General features: G+C 35.0%; 1 protein-coding gene across 1 annotated transcript in view; it reads right to left on the reverse strand.

Moving 5' to 3' along the window:
- The window catches only part of ODAD2 (outer dynein arm docking complex subunit 2), a 189,555-nt gene that overhangs the window by 95,010 nt on the left and 71,788 nt on the right, over nucleotides 1-22,757 (reverse strand). Inside the window, 1 exon segment of the mRNA XM_016962837.4 lies at nucleotides 3,218-3,332. Coding sequence (XP_016818326.3) covers nucleotides 3,218-3,332 — 115 coding nt within the window.

Consider the following 22,757-nt stretch of genomic DNA (forward strand, 5'->3'; position numbering starts at 1 on the left):
CTCCAACCTGGGCAACAGAGCGAGACTCCATCTCAATAAATAAAAAATATAAATAAATAAATATAAAAAGTCCATCACTGCCTCTGAGATTTGACTTGCAACTTTTATCATATACTAAATTCCCATTTGTACTTAGGTCTATTCTGTACTTTATATCCTATTCCATTGGTCTGACTGCCTGTTCACATGGCCAATGCCACACTGTTCTAAATACAGAGGCTTTATGGTTTAATAGCCCATAGGGTTAGCCCATTTTGTGCCAGTTTTTCCCTGGCTATTCCGACATGTTTATTTTCCATAGAAGCTTTAGTATCAACTTACCAACTCCATGAAACAAAGCTTGTTGGCATTTTTATGGGAATGGCATTCAATTTATAAATCAACTTGGAGGGAATGGGCATCTTGATGATGAGCTGTGATAGCCAAAAACAAGGGATGTCTTCCCACTCAAAACACAAAAGGGATGCTTCTTTGTTGCTATTATACATGGGTTTTTCTTAAGTCCTTTAACCTAAATATTGTTTGTGTTTATCAAGGCCATTGATTTCTGTAAGTAAGCCAATTTTCCAATAAAAAGGCTAAAACTACAAAGGAGATGGTGCTGAGGCTTGAGCGCTGAGCCCAGCTGCAGATCTAAGACGATGCTGGATATGAGGACATGCAAGTATTTTGAACTAGGAGGAGATAAGAAGAGAAAGGGCCAAGTGATTCAGTTCTAAATTTCATCTTTTGTTTTATTATGAAGACAATAAAATCTTGAGGTTATTTTCAGTTCAAAAAAAAGAAATGTATGATAAATTTTACACTGTAAATAAATCCTTTTTTGTGGGTGAAAAAAAATACCTAGGAATGCAACTTACAAGGGATGTGAAGGACCTCTTCAAGGAGAACTACAAACCACTGCTCAAGGAAATAAGAGAGGACACAAACAAATGGAAAAATATTCCATGCCCATGGATAGGAAGAAACAATATCATGAAAATGGCCATACTGCCCAAAGTAATTTATAGATTAAATGCTATCCCTATCAAGCTACCACTGGCATTCTTCACAGAATTACAAAAAACTACTTTAAATTTCATATGGAACCAAAAAAGAGCCTGTATAGCCAAGACAATCTTAAGCAAAAAGAACAAGGCTGGAGGCATCACACTACCTGACTTCAAACTACACTACAAGGCTACAGTAACTAAAACAGCATGGTACTGGTACCAAAACAGATATATAGACCAATGGAACAGAACAGAGGCCTCAGAAATAATGCCACACATCTACAACCATCTGATCTTTGACAAACCTGACAAAAACAAGCAATGGGGAAAGGATTCCCTATTTAATAAGTGGTGTTGGGAAAACTGGCTAGCTATATGCAGAAAACTGAAACTGGACCTCTTCCTTACACCTTATACAAAAATTAACTCAAGATGGATTAAAGACTTAAATGTAAGACCTAAAACCATAAAAACCCTGGAAGAAAATGTAGGCAATACCATTCAGGACATAGGCATGGGCTAAGATTTCATGACTAAAACACCAAAAGCAATGGCAACAAAAGCCAGAATTGACAAATGGGATTGAATTAAACTAAAAAGCTCTGCACAGCAAAAGAAACTATCATCAGAGTGAACAGGCAACCTACAGAATGGGAAAAATTTTTGCAATCTATCCATCTGACAAAGGGCTGATATCCAGAATCTACAAGGGACTTAAACAAATTTATAAGAAAAAACAACTCCATCAAAAAGTGGGCAAAAGATATGAAAAGACACTTCTCAAAAGAAGACATTTATGCGACCAACAAACGTACGAAAAAAAGCTCATCATCACTGGTCATTAGAGACATGCAAATCAAAACCACAATGAGACACTATCTCACACCAGTTAGAATGGCAATCACTAAAAAGTCAGGAAACAACAGATGCTGGAGAGGATGTGGAGAAATAGGAATGCTTTTACACTGTTGGTGGGAGTGTAAATTAGTTCTACCATTGTGGAAGACAGTGTGGCGATTCCTCAAGGATCTAGAACCACGAATACCATTTTACCTGCCAATCCCATTATTGGGTATATACCCAAAGGATTATAAATCATTCTACTATAAAGACACATGCACATGTATATGTTTATTGCAGCATTACTTACAATAGCAAAGACTTGGAACCAACCAAAACACCCATCAATGATAGACTGGATAAAGAAAAGGTGGCATTTATACACCATGGAATACTATGCAGCCATAAAAACGAATGAGTTCATGTCCTTTGCAGGGACATGGATGAAGCTGGAAACCATCATTCTCAGCAAACTAATACAGGAACAAAAAACCAAACACCGCATGTTCTCACTCATAAGCGGGAGTTGAACAATGAGAACACATGGACACAGGGAGGGGAACATCACACATCGGGGCCTGTCAGGGGGTGGGGGACTAGGGGAGGAATAGCATTAGGAGAAATACCTAATGTAGATGACGGGTTGATGGGTGGAGCAAGCCACCATGGCATGTGTATACCTATGTAACAAACCTGCACGTTCTGCACATGTATCCCAGAACTTAGAGTATAATTTTAAAAAAAAATTCAACAGGCAGAAATAACTCCAGCAACAAGGATTTTAAAGGGCAATCTCTAAACCTATAGAAAAAATGTTTAGAGAAATAGGCTCAAAAGTGATCTTCAAAGAAAATAACAAAATTTACAAATCAAGGGCTAAAATCTATTTCAGAAACTTCTGGTCTCCTGTTTTTAGTGACAGATAAGAAAAGTGAGAGTCATTGAAATCATGTGACCTTTTCAAGGCAACACAGAATGTGGTGCTCTCTCACTGCAGGCTGTAAGGACAATAGAAGCAGTCATGTCTCCCCCATGGCTGCACTCTCTCTGGATAGCAGGTAAATGCAGACAAATTTCTTATCCCTCAAGAGACAAGAACAGTCAACTTGTCCTCACTCTGATTTACCTGGGAAGCTTGCTTCCATTGCACCAATCAGCTAGAATTTGGCAAGCACTGACATCTTTGGCTAGTTTCGCTTTGCATTTTAAAACTGACCAGAAAAAAAGCAATGCTCCGAAATTATTTTGGCATAAACATTGTGCAACCCTCTCCCACCAGATAAATCTGACTTACAATAAGTCAAAAGCAATTAGTAACCTGTGGTGGCATTTTTCAGTATAGTATTAGAGATTCTAGAAGAGACTGACTTGCAGTCCGTTCTTACCTTTGCATTTTTGATGCATGGACAGAGTGCCCATGCTGCGCTGGCCTTCACGTCTGGGTGAGGATTTTTCAGCAGGGACCACAACAAACGAACTCCATCTAAGCGATCAATTATCCTATCGTGGAACCCAAAATCATGATATAAACTGTCATTAGTATGTGAAGACAAACATTTTAATGACCCACTTATTTAATTATTTTTTCTCCTTTTGATATTTTGCTTAGAATGTTTTTTTTTTTTTTGCAAAACTTCATCAACAGTAGGGAGATAACATGCTGTTGAATTGTCAGCCCTCTGATTTCAGTTTTAAATCCATGACACAGAAAACAAGCTGCTTGATGATTACGATTCACATAAACTGAAAATCAAGCCATGTAATTTTTTAATTAGCTGTACATAGACCTGTTACCTAAATGTAAAAATACGGGTTTCTTTCATATAGTAACATTTAAATACTTTCCAAAACAAATATTTATGCCTCAAAACTGTGCAGTTACCTTTTTTATTTGGTCTATGTTTAATTGACTTACCTTACTGTATGACATATTTTAAATGCTTTCAGTCCTAATCTAGCATTAGGAATTAAAATCATTACACCACAGTGCATCCTTTGTTGGGCATGAATAACAGGTAACTTGTTTTCCATGTGCACCCTTCCCAGCAAGACTAACATTGCAGACTGTGTTATAATTACTTAAACACACTGTAATCAAAATAGCTTCATGACTAGCTGAAAAATGAATTATCATCAGAGCCATCTCTCCACCATCTGTCTTCTGTTTATATATCAATCAGTCCAGGAGCATAACCTCGCAGTAAGGTCCATTGGGTACTCACAGTGGAGAAGAAGGCCAAACAAAACTTAATAACCTTTACAAACATGGCTTTGTTCGGAACGGTATATTAAACTCAAAGCAGATGAAAAAAGATAAAGGGCATCAAAATTCCTTTGATTTTTAATCTCAAGTTGAATTAAACACATGTAGTATAGAGCCACAGATAGAATAAATACTAGCTTAAAATGCCATTCAAATTCTTCCTTGAGAATTGACGTAAAAACATCTAGATGTCTTGATTATCTTAGATGAGTTTACCAGGGGGGGAAAAATGTATTATTCCAAAGTTTTCAAGTAGATCAGTTTTGCATAACTTTATAAAATTGGTGATGCTGAAAAAGAGCATTGAAAAAAACTGGTGATGTAAATAGCCTATAGTAGGATAAAAACTGTCTTAAAAAGGACTTCTAATGAGAAAAAATACACATAAAAATTATTTTAAAGCAAAGCTTAAGTAAGTAGGTTTTCAAACCTAAAACTTTCATACCATGCTGAGAGAAAACAGTTTTATTTCTCAATTAATGGAAACTCTAAAGAAACATACTAGCACTTCACAATGAAGGATTTGCTTTTCAAATTTAAATTGAAAAGTCATACTGCCTTCCATATGCTACTTAAAATATAACTAATGCCAATCTCTGAGCCTCTATTTTTTTCACATAAAATTTCACAATGAACAACAGTGAATAATGGCCTGCCCTATCTTCTTGAAAATTTCGCAGCAAATTTGGCATTAGGGATATTTAACTGTATATTGCTGGACAGAAATAACTTTTCATTACAGTGGAAGTCATTTGGATGGCACAAATTTGCAATTTAAAAAAAGGAACATTCAATCCTGGACAAAATTTCACAATTAACTTTAAAACAAGTTATAGACAAAATTTCACAATTAACTATAAAAATTCACTATAATTGTAAAATTAGATCTATCATTTACCATTTTCACCCCAAACCTTAGGCAATTCATCAGCTACTTAGCTATAATGAGTGAGGATTTTGATCTCATTACTGGTGTCTTAAAAGAAGACTCAGGGGCGGGGCCCAGTGACTCACACCTGTAATCCCAACATTTTGAGAGGCGAAGGCAGGCAGATCACTTGAGGTCAGGAGTTCAACACCAGCCTGGTCAATGTGGCTAAATCCTGTCTCTACTAAATATACAAAAATTAGTCAGGCTTGGTGGCACGTGCCTGTAGTCCCAGCTACTCAGGAGGCTGAGGCAGGAGAGTCGCTTGAACCCAGCAGGTGGAGGTTGCAGTGAGTCGAGATTGCACCACTGCACTCCAGCTTGGGCGACAGAGTGAGTCTTCATTTGAAAAAAAAAAAAAAAAAAAAAAAGACTCAGAACACTACGGAATGATAACTTCCTATGACAAGAACATGATTGAAAAACATTTGCAACCATAGGAACTAACAAAGTCAGGAGTAGTAAGTTAGAATTTAACTTTATCCTTTCCATCTCCCTCATCCTCTGCATGAAGTCATTTATTGCTAAATTTTACTTCACGATGACTCAAGTATCTGCCCATTTCCCTGTTTTCTATTTTAGCACCCAAATCCCAGTCTTTACCATTTCATATCAGGATCGTTGTGTGAGGGAATAACTTGGTTTTCTGTCCTCAGTTTTTCTCAATTTCAATCCATCTTATAAATCCCTGCAAAATTAATTTTCCTAAAGACACTTTTAGAATTTCTGCAATAGCTCCTTGAGATCAGGATGCCAGGGATATTCATTCTGTTCATGACACTAGCTAGCACATTTGATCAGCGCTTGTTAAACGATTCTCAACCCAAAGATCACTCCTAGGGAAAAAAGTCTCCAATGGCTTCCCGTTGCCTTCATGGTATTAAACCTGCAATTCCAGAGCTCGGTATTTAAATTTTTTAGGGGGCTGGAATTTCTCATAATACTCCTTGGCTATCTACTAAACACTAAGTACTAGGCATAAGAAATAACAGGTATACTTGGGTCAGGCACGGTGGCTCACGCCTGTAATCCTAACACTTGGGGAGGCCAAGGTGGGTGGGTCGCATGAGCTCAAGAGTTCAAGACTAGCCCAGGCAACAAAGGATCCTGTCTCTACAAAAAATACAAAAAAAAATTAGCCAGGCATGGTGGTGCATGACTCTAATCTCAGCTACTTGGGAGGCTGAGGTAGGAGGATGACTTGAGCCCAGGAAGTGGAAGTTGCAGTGAGCCCAGATTGCGCCACTGCACTCTAGCCTGGATGACAGAGCCAGACCCTGTCTCAAAAAAAAAAAAACAAAAAACAAACAAACAAACAAAAAAACCAGATACAGTCAATTCTCATCAGGGGAAGTTATGTTCTATCAAGTCATTGCAAACCTTTGATGAACAAATAGTGAACTACCCTTCCTAGGGTATATATAAAGTGGGTTCCCGTGAGCCTCTAGTCAGAATGTTTTCATCAACCAATCAATATATAACGTTGTTTCACGTGTATTTCTCTTTAAAGACACCTTATTAAATATAGATTGTTGAATCATGAATATTGGACTTATGGCCAGTAGCTCTGTAACTTGTGCCTGAATGGCGTTTAGGGAATACACAGATTTTTTTCCAAAAGGAACATCGCCGCCGTCCTGCACTTAGGAACACTGGGTGGCACTTCAGCACTATGTTTAGGGACCATATTAAAACAGCAAAATCACCATCCCAGAGCACAGACTGTGAAAAACGAGGGACTAAACAGATTGCCAAATGGACAAGCTGTTCACAGTGTGAGAGCTGGAACGAAAAGTCAGAATGTCACCTTTTTGGACCTCAGCAGAAAACATATGCACCAGGTGACTCAAAATGTGTCCCTGCTCTGCACGTGTCCAGGAATGACAGCGCAAGTGATGTGACTACTGATTTGGGGGTTATAAATAAAGTTTAGAGACTGTATGAATTCATCAATTCAGAATTTGCAAATAATGAGGACTGACTGTATTTTAATGGACCATTGGGAAACTACAGTCTTGTGAGGGTGATAAACAGACCATTATAATCTGTAATAAATGCTGCAATAGATGTGAGCATGGAGTTTCACATGAACACAGACAGAAGACACCAGTTTACTCACAGGCCACAGAGATTCTCCCCGTTATGCACTTTCAACTATTGCTGTTTCCCAGCCATCTCCGTATTTTACATAGTAATCCATCACTTAAGGTCTACAACAAAATCTCTTTCGCAAATTCTCTGGCATCTTCCTCCTTTAAGCTTCTTTTTAATTTTGCACTCCCTTTTCCTGCCCCTCATACCACATTACTTTGCCTTGTAGTCATGTGTTGTGTGCTTCTTATCTCCCCAATTACCATGTAATCTCCATGACAGCAGGAATTCTGTATTTCCCACCACACTCCCAGCAGGCTACCACACCAGTGAATACTGATGAAATGGATCTGAAACAAGACAGCCTTTGCTTACTCTTTTTCATTGCATCAAAAATCTCTCCCAACACAAGTACACTCCTCCTTAAACCTCATACTTGCAAAATACATGTTCAAATTCTAAATCTGAGCAGTAAAGTTTTCATTTGAAGTTGTCTCTAAGTGGAAAGTGTATTTTCTCAGAATTTCTTGACAACTTCATTGCTTTCTGCATACACACTGATGGGCTTATAGGTGGTGTTAATTTATACCACTCTCCATTTTCAACAGGTCTACCCCTTATATAGTTCTTTAATTTGATTAGCATCTTGCTCTGAATTCATTTCCAGCAGTATGGTAGCTCTTCTCATTTTGCATAGCAATAGAATCCTAAATTAATTTCTTGACATTATAAAAACAAAACTGAATTACATGCTTTCAAGATCTTCAGTTTTATCTCAGAAATCAAACTGCCTGGCTGGCAAAATAACAGCTCTAGAAAGATGAATACATGTACGTGCTTTTGGTTATTTAAAAAAAATAAACAAACCAAAAAGATGCAGCTGCTTGCTACGTTTCTCAGGCTCTTGTTATGTTAACATTTTCCAGGACTGCTATGAAGTTTTGCTGGCTCGCCTGCCCATTGAGGCCATATATATGAACAAATGTGAACAGTTTGTGCCCATACTGTGGGCACAGGCAAGGTTGTAGGGTTTCTTTCTGGCAATATCAACATATCTATTTTGAAACCATAATTTTGCATGTTTTCTAAAAACTTCACAGTATTTGGTGAAAATTACACTGATAAATACCATTGTATGACAGTGGCTCAAACTAAGTGTGGTTTGCTTAAAAGAACATGATGTTCTTAAACCACAACATTAAAGGATGCGACTGTCATCTACAAGTTTTGAAACCAAGTTGGCAATTCAGTAAAATGGGAAACATAAATGTATGTCAGAATTAAAATGATCATCCCTGGGAAAAACAGATTAGAAGAGAATTTTACCTTTAAAAAAATCCTTAAGGTTTTTACGTTTCTACCTCTATGTGTTATTCCAAAGAGGCTATGGGATAACAAATTTGGAGAAAAGATATGAATGTGGCAGTCTTGGGATAAGTATGTCAGAAATTCTTTAGCCTTTGGAAAGCAGGAGGATAGTCTATGCTTTCATAGTTGGTATAAACAATATGATTAGAAAGACTCTAGAAACCTTTTTTGTCAGAAAAATTATTCATCATATAGTAAATATGTTTCTCCTTCTTTTTTCAACTTTTTAGTTTTGGGGGTACATGTGCAGGTTTGTTAAATAGGTAAATTACGTGTCGCGGGGGTTTGGTGTAGAGATTATTTTGTTACCCAGATAATAAGCATGGTACCTGATAGGTAGTTTTTCGATCCTCACCCTCCTCCCACCCTCCATCTTCAAGTAGGCCCTGGAGTCTATTGTTTCCCTCTTTGTGTCCATGTGTACTCAGTGTTTGCTTCCCACTGATAAGTGAGAACATGCGGTATTTGGTTTTCTATCCCTGCATTAATTTGCTTAGGATAATGGTCTCCAGCTCTATGCATGTTGTTGCAAAAACAATTACAACAGAATAAAAATGGACAAATTAGACCTAATTGAACTGAAGAGAGCTTCTGCACAGCAAAAGAAACTATCCACACAGTAAACAGATAAACCCACAGAATGGGAGAAAATATATGCAAACTATGCATCTGACAAAAGTCTAATATCCACAATCTATAAGAAACTTAAATTAACAAGCAAAAGCTGAATAACCGCATTGAAAAGTGGTCAAAGCACATGAACAGATACTTCTCAAAAGAAGACATACACGTGGCCAGCAAGCATATTAAAAAATGTTCAACATCACTGATCATTAGAGAACTGCAAATCAAAACCACAAGAAGATACTATCTCGCATGAGTCGGAATGGCTATTATGAAAAAGTCAAAAAATAACAGATGCTGGCAAGGTTGTGGAGAAAAGGGAAAGCTTGTACACTGCTGGTAGGAATGCAAATTAGTTCAGCCACTGTGAAAAGCAGTTCGGAGATTTCTCAAAGAACTTAAAACAACTAACATTTAACCCAACAATCCCATTATTAGGTATAAACCCAAAGGAATATAAATCATTCTACCATAAAGATACATGCAGGTATATGTTTACTGCAGCAAAATTCACAGTAGCAAAGACATAAAATCAACCTAAATGCCCATCAATGGTAGACTGGATAAAGAAAATGTACATACAAACCATGGAGTACTACACAGCCATAAAAAAGAACGAGATCAAACAATAAATATTAAGTGAGAGCCAATTATATCCCATGCATTGAAACACATCGAGAGGCACAAAATATCTAGTTGTCCAACTTTTAGCAATGCTGAGTTTGGTCATTTAATTACGCTGGTGACCACCAGACCTTTCCATTGTAAAGATGCCATTTTTTCTTTTCATTGTATAACAATCTGTGGGGTCATATTATGTCTCCCTGAGAAAGTTCTGTTCCAACAATCATTCCCTATTTTAAGTTTTAGCATTCATTAATTATCCTCGCCTAAAATAATTATTTTATTGGGAATTGTAAAATAGTGATTTTTCTAATTCTGTTCATTTTCTCAATTTGTTACTTGACATTATTCTATGAAAAAGAGCTTTTCTTTCATTAACTAGAGCTCAATTACAGTTTCTCCACAAAGGCAGAATAAATGTTTAATCTGTTCCCTTTAATGACCAATTTGTGGTTATCTCCTCTGTAGGCAAAGGAGAAATATAGCATTTCCATTATTTATAAATATGCATGTATGTGTGTATATATATATGTGTGTGTGTATATAAATATGCATGTATACACATACTTTATATGTGTATATAAAATGGAAATGCTATATTTGAAAACTACAGTATTAGAAATGAAGAGTTCATTAGACGGGCTTAACAGCAAACTAGACACAGAAGAGAAAGGGATCTGTAAATTCAAGGCAGTAAAATATATCCAAACAGAAAAACAAAGAGAAAAGCCTGACCTTTTCTCTTTGAAGAAGAAGTGACAGAGTTCAATGTCTGTGAAATATTATTAAATGAAACAACATATGCATGATTGGAATATCAAGAAGAAGACAGAGAGAGAATGGGACCAAAGAATATTTGTGAAGGCAATAATCACAATCTTCCCCCAAATTGATGGCAGACATTAATCCATAGGTCCAAGAAGCTCAGTGAACCCTAAATAAAAGTAAAAACCACAATATAAATGAAAGTGAAAACCACACCTACACACATCATAATCAAATGGCTGAAACCCAAAGGTAAAAAGCCAATCTTAAAAGCAACCAAAGAAAAAAAATGCATACGTCTTAGTCCCTTCAGGCTGCAATAACAGAATGCCATATGCTGGGTGGCTTGTAAACAACACACATTTATTTCTCACAGTTCTGGAGGCTGGGAAGTCAAAGATAAAGGCAGGCAGATTCAGTGTCTAGTGAGAGCCTGCTTACTGGTTCACAGACAGCCATATTTTCACCTTAACTTCACATGGTAGAAGGGGCAAAGGAGCTCTCTGGGGACTCTTTTAAAAGGGCATTAATTTCATTTATGAGGCCTCTACCCTCACGTCCTAATCACTTCCCAAAAGTCTCAGCTCTAAATTTTCTCACAATGGGGATTAAGTTTCAACATGTAAATGTGAGGGAACAGTATATATAGCACAGTAGATATGGGGAATTATGATATGATTGAATTCTGACTTCTCATAAGAAACAGTGAGGGCAAGAAGACAATAGAATGGCATTTATAAAATGCTAGAAGGAAAAGAACTGTCAACCTAGATTTCTGTATCCAGTGAAAACATCCTTCAAAAGGGATAGTAAATCCTCTTCCCCTTGCCTTAGCCCTAAAGCCAGTAAGTGGAGCACAGCAAAACCATTGTGTGTGGCAGAACAAAGTAGTCATCCATGATACTGCCAGAAAGAAACTCTATGATCTTAACCATGCCTACAATATGGACACAAACTGTTCACATTTGTTCATATATATGGCCTCAATTAGCAGGTGAGCCAACAAGGTTGTTTTAATGGTCCACCATGGAGTGTTAGAGCACAAGAAGGATGAAGAGAGAATCTCTCTAAGTGTAGGGGGAAACAGTCACAAGATGTTAGAACCTAAATAGAGTGATTGAAGCAATCTTTAGTGGTGCAACCCAACACGGGAAGTCAGAACCCTAGCAGAATAAGGGGAATATCCCCACTGAGAATTAGCCTGGTATGTGGGGACAGAGACTGAAAAGTGTGAAAGAAAGTGCCAATATAGTGGAGCAGCATGACAGGAGATCAAAAGCTGAGCAGGGTGAGGAGGGCAGACATACTAGGGGAAGGTGGCCTAACATGGGGAACTAGAGCCTGAATGGGGTGAAGAGAACATTTTGGAGGCTGGGTAATCCAGCATGGTAAATCAGAACCAGCACAGGGTGAAGAGAGCATCTGCAAAGGGGAGGAGATGGGGATGATGATGAAAGCTTGGTTACATACAGGGAAATTGATCAAATAAGTAAGGACGGAGGTCAGTTTCTCACTGTCAATGAAGAGAATTATAAATACAGTTGACCCTTGAATAATATGGGTTTGAGCTGTGTGGGACCACTTACATGTGGGTTTCCTCCCATCTCTGCCACCCCTGAGACAGCAAGGCCAACGCCTCTTCTTCCTCCTCCTCCTCAGCCTGCTCAACGTGAAGATGACCAAGATGAAGATCTTTATGAAGATTCACTTCCACTTAATGAATAGTAATTATATTTTCTCTTCCTTAGAATTTTCTTAATAACATTTTCTTTTCTCTAGCTTACATTATTGTAAGAAATCAGTATATAACATACAAAATATGTGCTAATTGTTTATGCTATTCGTAAGGCTTCTGGTCAACAGTAGGCTATTAGTAGCTAAGTTTTGGGGAAGCCAAAAGTTATACACAGATTTTCGACTGCATGGAGGGTTAGCGTCTCTAACCCCTGTGTTGTTCAAGGGACAGCTCTAGGAAGAAAAAACTACAAATAAACAAATCTACAATCATGATTGAAAATTTTCACGCCCCTTTCTCAGGAGTTGATAAAATAAAATTTAAAAAATGATAAATATAGAAAAGACTGAGAAAACACACTTAACCAATTTCACTTAATCAACATTTTAAAAGCATTGCATACAACTACTGCAGAATACACAGTTTTCTCTCAGTGCAAATGGAATACTGACAAATACAGACCAGACAGCTGAGTCATAAAGCCTAATATGAAAGAACTGAAATCACATATAATATCATCCCTGACCTTGTGGTTTTAAACTAGAAATCAATAACAACATGGGATCTGGAAAATAACCAGTTTTAGAAATTAAGCAGCACTTGTAAATAATCCCTGGGTCCAAGGTAAATCACACAAAAAGTAGAAACTATTTTGAATTAAATAAAAATGAAATCACAACTTATGTTTGTGGGATGAGGCTAAAACTGTGCTTAAAGAAAAATGTATACCTTTAAAAAATTATATAAGACAAGAATTGGCCTATAATACCAATGAACACAGCTTTTACCTTAAGAAGCTAGAAAAAGAAGCAAAAGTTAAACACAAATAAGTACAATAAATAAAGTAATTAAAAATAAAGGCAGATATTAATGAAATAGGGAATAGACAAAAATAGAGAAAATAAAGTCAAAAGTTGGTTCTTTTAAAAGGTGAATTAAAATGGTAAACCACTAAAGAAAGGTTGACAAACTTTTTCTGTAAAGGTCCAGATAGTAAATATTGTAGGCTTTGTAGGTAACATATAAGCTCTATTGAATAGTCTTTGCTTTGTGTTTGTTTTTGTTTGTAAAACCAATTGAAAATATAAAAATAATTAGCTCACAGATTATTTTTTTAATGGACCATGGTCCTCCCAAAAAAGAGATTGATGGAGAGAGAGAAAAATGAGAACTACTATCATTATAGAATCTACAAAGATTAAAAGAATAATAAAATGAATAATACAAGGATATTACAATAATTTTAGGCTAAGAAATAAAATAAAATGAACATATTTCCAAATTACCAAAACTGACCCAAGAAGGAATTGAAAACCTACATAGTGCCATATCTTTAAATAAATTGAATTTGTAATTTTAAAAACCAATTAAAAAGGAATCCTTTTCATAAAAAAACTCCAACTTAGATAATTCTGCTAAGTGAATTATATCAATATTTAAGAAAAAATAATCCTACACGAAATCTATCAGAAAATAAAGAGAAAAAATAATTTCTCAACTTGTCCTATGGGGCCTGCATAAACCTGATACTAACACTTGACAAAGACATTACAAGGAAAGAAAACTACAAATCAACATATCTCATGAACATAAACACAAAATATAAAATATCAGCAACATGAACGCAAGAATACATGAAAAAGGTAATGCAATATGATCAGAGTGATTTTATCCAAGGAATAGAAGTTTGGCTCATCCTTCCAAAACAAATCATGGTGAGTCACTTTATTAATAGAACAAAAGAAAAATCATCTTATTTATTTATAGAACAAAAGAAAAATCATCTGATCATCTCAATAGATATAGAAAAGCATCATATAAAATTCAAAAATCCATTTTTATTAAAATATAACTCTCACAGCAAACTAGGAATAGAAGGAAACTTTTTCAATCTGATAAAACATCTACAAAAACCTACCACTAACATCACACTTAATGGTGAAAAATTGAATGCTTTCTCCCCAAGATTAGGTACAGAACATATATGTTTGCACTCATTTGATTGTAACAGAGGTCTTGGCCTGCTTAATAAAGCACACACAAAAAAGAAATAACAGACATAAGGATTGTGGGGGGAAGTGAACTGTCATTATTTGCAGATTGTGTATTTTTACATGTAGAAAACCCTATGGTATCTACAAAAAAAAATTGGAAAAAATAAAGTTAGCAAGTTTGCCAGCATACATAAAGGTATATTTGAATATACAAAGGTATATTCAAAAATTAATTATGTATCCATTACTTGTAAAAAAACTGGAAAAAAATTAAAAACAATTATCAATCACAAAACCACAAATAAGTAGATAACTAGAAAAAGCATAATGCAAAATGTGCGATGCTCTACATTGCAACTACAAGGTATTGCTGAGAGAAATGAAAGACCCAAATAAATGGCAATATATACCTCATTAATGGATTGGCAGTCTCAATATCATTAAGATTTCCATTTTCCTTAAATTAGTTCAGAAATAGACCCATTCATTTACAATCAGTTGAATTTCAACTGAGATACCAAGTTAATCAAATGAAAAATAGTGTTTTCAATAAATGGTACTGGGACAAATGGATACTGTATGGAACAATTAATTTTGACCCCCTTTCATGCCATACTTAAAAACTAGTTTGATCACAGACAGTACAGAATCCCATGAACCTTAAAGGACAACTGAAAAATTGACCTTCCTCATATTAAAGGTTTCTGCTCAAAAGGAAGTCTTAATGCTTACTGGGGAAAAATTACTCCACAGTACATATATCTAATAATGCATATGTGTTCAAAATATGTAATAGACTTCAACAAAAGAGAAACAATCCAATTAAAAATGGGCAAAAGACTTTAACAGGCCACAAAACAATATATACAAATCGGTAATAAAGATATGGAAAGTTACTCAATACCATTAGTTATCAGAAAAATGAAAATGAAATCTACAATGACATACCATTTCACCCTATTAGAATGACTAAATTTTTTAAAGAAGACTGACAACACTAAGTATTGGCACTGGTAGGAGTGTAAAATCGTACAATCACTTTTGTGTACTATTTGGAAGTTTCTAGTAAAGTTAAACACATACTCTGTGATGACTCAGAAATTCCAATGCAAGGATATGCAATACTAATCTATAGTAATGGAAATAAAATTGGTTGAAACATAACATGAGTAAACTTTCCTGGATGAAGGACATGTTTTATAATTACTTTTGCCTGCTGGTTATATGGCTGTATATAATTATGAAAACTCACTAAACTAAACAATTAAGTGTAAAAATAACCCGTAATTTAGAACAAAACGTCAGACAAAACACTCTATGCTTTCATTCAGATACACTCCAAATAGAAACAAAACTAAGCTATAGTTTATAGGGATGAATTCTCAAGTATAAAATTATGAAAAAGAAGCAAGGTCCTAATTACCATAAAAGGCAAAAAAAGGAGATATCCCCAGAGTAGAGAGAGGTGGCACTGAGTGGGCTGTGAGGACGGGCAGCCAGGGGGTTTATAATAATGACCATATTCTATTTCTTGACTTGGATGGCAGTTACATAAGTGTTTCCCTTCCAAGAATTTACTAATGTGTTAGTTTTCATTACGCACTTTCCTTTATGTATATTTTACAAATTAAAAAAATTTTAAAGGCTTTTTATTTTATTGTGAACACACATATACACGTATGCGCTCTCATAGTAAATAGTACTGAGAAGCCCACTCACAGTAAATAGTACTGAGAAGCCCATTCTTTCATCTATTAATATGCATGCATATCACAACTGGCTGGATGAGATACAGAATGTGGAAAAATAAAACCCACATAATCTTCAAATTTAAAAATCCCTAGAGCCTGTTTTAAAATGAGAAAACCAAGATTCGGAAGATTAAATGATTCACATAATTACTCTCCATTTGACACTTTTGCATCTCAGTTAAATCTACGTGCTTTAAAAGTATGCAGATGAAAAACAAAAACGAAAATGTGAGAGGAAAGAAAAATGTTCTTGTTGATACAAACATGTAAAACACATATTCTATTTTATGTTTTGCATAAACCCTGAAAGGTCACGAAGACTGGTTCTGTGGCAAAGGACATATCTGGGCAGCCACAGAGAGATTAAATCTCTTCTGTATACAAACAAACATAGCTTTACTTTTTTTCTCCTTTTTACAAAGAACAAATAAACCCAATGTAAAAACTGAAAAAAAAACTATGTAAATGCAACATAATTATGTTTAAACCACAGAAGAGAGGAAATTTAGAGTTACAGATTCCACGGTAAGTTTTAATTCTATCCTTGTGTATGTGAAAGAGTCTTTCATTACACGATCACATAACACTGGGCCATGTAACAATCAGTCCAACAAATGTTTACTTTACAACGTGTGGAAGGAAAATATTTTGTAAGAGAAATTGTAGGAAATTAGTATATTATTTATGTCAAATGTTAGGTAACATTTCTTAGAATCCTGGGCACTTACAAACTATTAATAGAAATACCTGTTCCTTAATTTCCTTGATCTAAAGAACACGAAATTTGGAGGATTGCTTGAGCCCAGGAGTTTAAGGCTGCAGTGACCCCTCATCATGCCACTGTACATTAGCCTGGATGACAGAGTGAGACCCCACCTCCAACGAAAAAAAAAAGAAAAAAAAAAGAACATGAAATTTAACTCTTTTATAGGCAGGCACTTACTCATGTTGAAAGCTAACCTTTAAATTTTAAGGATATTTTGAAGTAATGGAAAATTTAGAGCATTAGACTTTTAGTATGTTTTGAATCATGTATGCCAGGTAGATTGTATAAAAGAACAGTAGAGACTAAATAACTCATGAAGATCCATGAATTCCAGTAATTAAAAAAAAAAATCCTTATCAGTCTTGGAGTTTGCTGGGATTCCTGACAACTCATATATCTATATGCATATATAAATGGATTTTTTTTTAAAAAAAGGAGGAATAAGTTATTTATCCTTATTTGTATAAATTATATTTCAGGTTGACAAACAGCAATCAATTCTGAGACAAACCTAGCAAAATTATTAGATTACAAAGATAAAAATCCCCAGTCCAAAAAAAAAAAATCAAGTAATTTACAAAGGCAAAATAATTAGACAAGCATCAGACTTTTCAAAAAAATGTTATGAAGCAAGGCAATAGAGCAGTATTTTTTTTTTTTTTTTTTTTTTTGTAATTTAATGAAAGAACTTGGGAATCAAGAACTTTAGGCCGGGCACCTTGGCTTATGCTTGTAATCCCAGTACTTTGGGAGGCCAAGGAGGGTGGATAGCTTGAGCTCAGGGGTTCGAGACCCACGTGGGCAACATGGTGAAACCCTGTCTCTACAAAAACTACAAAAATTAGCCGGGCATGGTGGGATGTGCCTGTAGTCCCAGGCACTTGGTAGGCTGAGGTGGGAGGATATCTTGAGCCCAGAAGGTCAAGGCTGCAGTGCCACTGCATTCCAACCTGGGTGACAGAGTGAAACTCTGCCTCAAAAAAAAAAAAAAAAAAAAGAAAGAAAAGAAAAGAAAAAAGAAAAAAAGAAAAGAAAACAACAACAATAAAAGAACTTTATATCTAGCAAGGCTGTCCACTGAGTATTTTTAGCAAGTTTTAACATATAAGAATTTAGGGAATTCTGCACCCATGAGCCCTTTTTGAAGATTCTCCTAGAGGATAAGCTCCAAACTAAGACTATAGAACTTAAGCTAATTGAATCACATATGCATAGATTATATAAGCAAATATATATGTAACTGTTGATCTAAGTTTAAAACAAAGGCAGGGTCAATGGTGGAATAATAATGTTTGAATGTTATATATAACAAAACAGAAATAATGCACTTTAAAAATGGGAGGAAAAGGAAGGGAGAAAAAGAAAAATAGAATGATCCTATTGATTACCATACAGGCAATAGATGAGAATTAAAAGAAACCAATAAAAACTGAGAAACTAAATACTGAATGGGCTGGGCACAGTGGCTCACACCTGTAATCCCAGCACTTTGGAAGGCTGAGGTGGGTGGATCATTTGAGGTCAGGAGTTCAAGACCAGCCTGGTCAAAATGTTGAAACCCTCTCTCTACTAAAAATACAAAAATTAGCTAGGCATAGTGGTGCATGCCTGTAATCCCAGCTACTATGGTGGCTGAGGCAGGAGAATCATTTGAACCCAGGAAGCAGAGGTTGCAGTGAGCCAACATCGCACCACTGCACTCCAACCTGGGCAACAAAGTGAGACTCTGTCTCAAAAAACAAAAACAAAATAAAACAAAAACAAACAAACAAAAAACAAAAAAAAACTAAATAGTGAATGATTAAATAAGAAGGAGGATGAGGACACTGGAAAAATTTATAGGTACAAAGATAACCAGTAGAACAAAAATGCAAACCTTTCTAAAGAACAACAAATTAAAGAGCAAGCAATAACAAATTAAAGAACAAAGACTGCAAATCTTATAGCAAAATATAATTATAAAAAATTACGACATTGTTGAAACTAAACATTATTCATATCCATGAATGTGAATGCGTTTAACTCATTAAAACAAAAACTATGTTTAATTGACTCACAAAACAAGACCCCATTTATATACTGCATGCAAGGGCACATCTAAAACAATGTGATTCAGAAAGACTAAAAAGGCGTAGATCAAGATATATCAAGCAAATGGAAACAGTAAGAAAGCAGGGATAAATATTCTGTTACAAGACAAAGTAGAAATCAAGCCAAAACACATTAAACCTGACAAAGAACAGCACTTGAAATATCAAAAGTCATAATTCATAACCATTAGAAACATTTATGCACCAAATAATACAGCACCTACTATAGAAGATGTAAGAAGATTTAGATAAAAGTACATTAATAATAAGAGAATTTTATACAGCAGTTACAGCATAAGACAGATCAAGTTCACACAAAATAATAAGATGGAAGACATAAGTAATATAAAGTAGATCTAGAGAATACACATCAAACTCTACACTCTGTTGATAAAGAATCCCAAGCACTGACAGGGTACAGTGGCTCACACCTGTAATCTCAGTGCTTTGAGAAGCCAAGGGGGGATAATCACTTGAGGACAGGAGTTCAAGACCAGCCTGGACAACAGAGCAAGACCACATCTCTACAAAAAATTTTTGAAATTAGCTAGATGTGGAGGCACATACCTGTAGTCTTAGCTACTTGGGAGGCTGAAGTGGTAGGATTGCTTGAGTCTGGGAGTCCAAGGCTGCAGTAAGCTATGATTACACCACTGCATTCCAGGTGATAGACAGAGACCCTGTCTAATGAATGAAAGAAAGAAAGAAAGAGAGAGAGAGAGAGAGAGAGAGAGAGAAAGAAAGAAAGAAAGAAAGAAAGAAAGAAAGAAAGAAAGGAAGAGAAAGAAAGAAAAAGAAAGAAAGAAAGAAAGAGAAAGAAAGAAAAAGAAAGAAAGAAAGAGAATCCCAGTACCCATAAAACACTCATAATAATTCATCTTCTATTGTCATTAAAAAAGCATCCATAAGCTTCATTAACAGTTGAAATAAAAAAGTCAACACACTCTGATCAAAATGTAGTATAAGAAATATCTAACAAATCAAAAAGTAAAATTCTTTGTGTAGTTAAAAAAAAATTTTAAAGAAAAATTTCTCATTAATTCTATTAAGCAACTGGGCTAACAGGGGAATACAAAGTGAAATTAAGATACTTCTAAAAATGATGATAATGAAAGTACTATACATCAAAATTACAGGGTACATTTAAAGCAATGTCAAAGGAAAATTCATAACATAAGCAACTTTTATTATTTTTTAAAAAATTAAAATAATTAGAAAAATAGCTACAATATAAACCAAAAGAGACCAAAATGAATAAAGATAAAAGCAGAAATTTATGTGGTAGAAAATAAAAGAACAGTACATCCAGTTAATAAAATAAAAAATTTTCAGAAAAAAATTCAAAATAGAGAAACCATACTAGCTAAATTGATTAGGAGGAAAAAAAAAACAGAAGAAAGCCCATATATACAAAAATTTAAAATGACAAGGAAAAAATAACCATTGAACCAGGAAAATTTAAACACCATTAAGAGATTAGTTTGCAGGCCACTATTCAAATAAATTTGAAAGTTGAAAGGAAATTGAACATTTCCTAATAAAATGCAGATTTCCAAAATTGAGCTCAGTAGAATAAAAAACATAAATAGACCACTTTCCATAGAAGAACTAGAGAAAGCTATTAAATATTTTTTTTAAAAACTGTAGGTCCATATAATTGCACAGCAGACTTCTACCAAACCTTCAAAGCCCAGGTAGTCCCATTGCTCAATAAACTATTTCAGAGTATTTAAAATGAAAAAAAAAAATCCCGATTCCTTTCGTGAAGCAAGTATAACATTGATAACTAGATTTTATAAAAAGCCAGAAAAAGAAAACAGAAAAAAGAAAAACTACAGACCAATACCACTCATGAATATTATCACAAAAATGCTAAATATTAGCTAACAGAGTCCTACCTCACATTAAGAAAAACAGTATACTATGACTAAGTGAGACTTATTCCAGGAATGCAAGGTTAGTTCAATGTTTGAAAATGCATTAATAATTCCCTATATTAATAGGAATAAGAAAAAAATCATGATGAAACATATAGAGCACAGTCCCCACAAATGCTCAGAAAGCCTTTGACAAAATTCAATTACCAATCCTAATAAAAACACTTTTAAAAAAATTGTTTTTGAGGCAAGGTCTCACTCTGTCACCCAGGCTGGAGTACAGTGATGCAATCATGGCTTACTATAGCCTCAAATTCCTGATCTCAAATAATCCTCCCACCTCAACCTCCTGAGAGGCTGGAATTATAGGTGCACACTACCATGCTCAACTAATTTTTAAAGTTTTTGTAGAGACAGGGCCTCATTATGTTTTCCAGGCTGGTCTCAAACTCCTGGCCTCAAGTGATCCTCCTGCCTTGGCCTTCCAAAGTGCTGGGATTATGGGCATGAGCCACCACAATGGCAAAAAACACTTTAAACATAGAAATTGAGAGATAATTTTAATATGATAAAATACATACACTTTAAACCTAAGGTTATTCTTTTACTTCATAGAGAGACACGAGGCATCCCCACTAAAATTATGAACAAGACAAAGAGGATCCCTATCTCCACTACTATTCAAGAAGGTACTAGGGAATTAGCTAATGAAATTAGAGGAGATAAATCAATTTAAAGAATAAGAATTTTAAAGGAGTAACATTTGGGAAGCTGAGACAGGAGAATTGCTTGAGCCCGGGATGCAAGGGTTGCAGTGAGCCAAGATGGTGCCACTGCACGCCAACCTGGGTGACAGAGTGAGACTCCAACTAAAAAAAAAAAAAAAAAAAAAAAGTAACACTTTCTCTAACGCTAGAGCAGAGGTGAGCAAATTTTTCTGTAAAGAGCTAGATATTATTTTAGTCTTTAGTCTTTGTGGGCCATCCATTCTCTGCCACAGCTACTCAACTTTGCAATTGTAGCACAAATGCAGCCAAAGGCAATATATAAATTAATGATGGTAACTACATTCTAATAAAACTTTATTTATAAAAGTAAGATTTGGCCCATAAACCATAGTTTATCAAACATTGTCCTAGAGAATTAACAATAAAAGGAACTCAACCAATAAGAGAATTCTGTAAAGTGGCGGGATATAGAATTATCATACAGAATTCAACAGAGCTCATTAAAAACAGCCAATCAGTCTGAGGACATGGTGGCAGAGGCGGAAAAAAAAAAAAAAAAACATTTCCACAATCCACAAAGAGGACAAAATACTTACAAATTAACCAGACAAAAATAAACAAAATTCATGTGAAGAAACCTTTAAAACACTCTTCAAAGTCAAAAATCTGGACTTGAATAATGGAAGGTTTCTAAAATGTACTATGACTATGTAAGATGTTAAGGTTAAGGGAAGCTGAGTAAAGGGCATGGGAATTCTGTGTTTTGTGTTGTCTCTCTGCTTTTGCAACTTTTCCATAAGTCCAATGCTATTTCAAAGTAAAATTTAGCAGAAAATTTTTTACAAAGAAAGTAAAGATCCTGAGGCGTGGAAAAATAAATCATAGATATTTCTGAAGTTTTTAACTTAAATTTTTTTAGTTGTTTGACATTTTATAATATTTTATCAGAAAATTATGTTCCCCAAAACACAAATGTTAATGGTTTTTTGCAATGTTGGTGTGATTTTATATACTTGAAGGCCAGATTACCTCCAGATGAATTTTATAAGTATCAAATAGACATTACTTGATACTTACAAAACAAGAAACGAAAATTCAGCACACATAAATCTACTGTTTCATAAACTTAATGTATCAGGATACCTATTGTCCCATTTTAGATCTGGTGGTGGGGCATAAGGCATAATTAGTATGAAATAATTTATATTGAGTTTTTAAAAGAAGTAGTCTGGAGTACTGAAAAAAGTCAATAGAGTTTTACAAAATCATTGGTTTCACAAAAATCACTTTTACTTCAGTAGCCAAACTATTAATATTAAGA

The sequence above is a fragment of the Pan troglodytes genome, chromosome 8 (genome assembly GCF_028858775.2).
Source record: "Pan troglodytes isolate AG18354 chromosome 8, NHGRI_mPanTro3-v2.0_pri, whole genome shotgun sequence".
NCBI lineage: Eukaryota > Metazoa > Chordata > Mammalia > Primates > Hominidae > Pan > Pan troglodytes.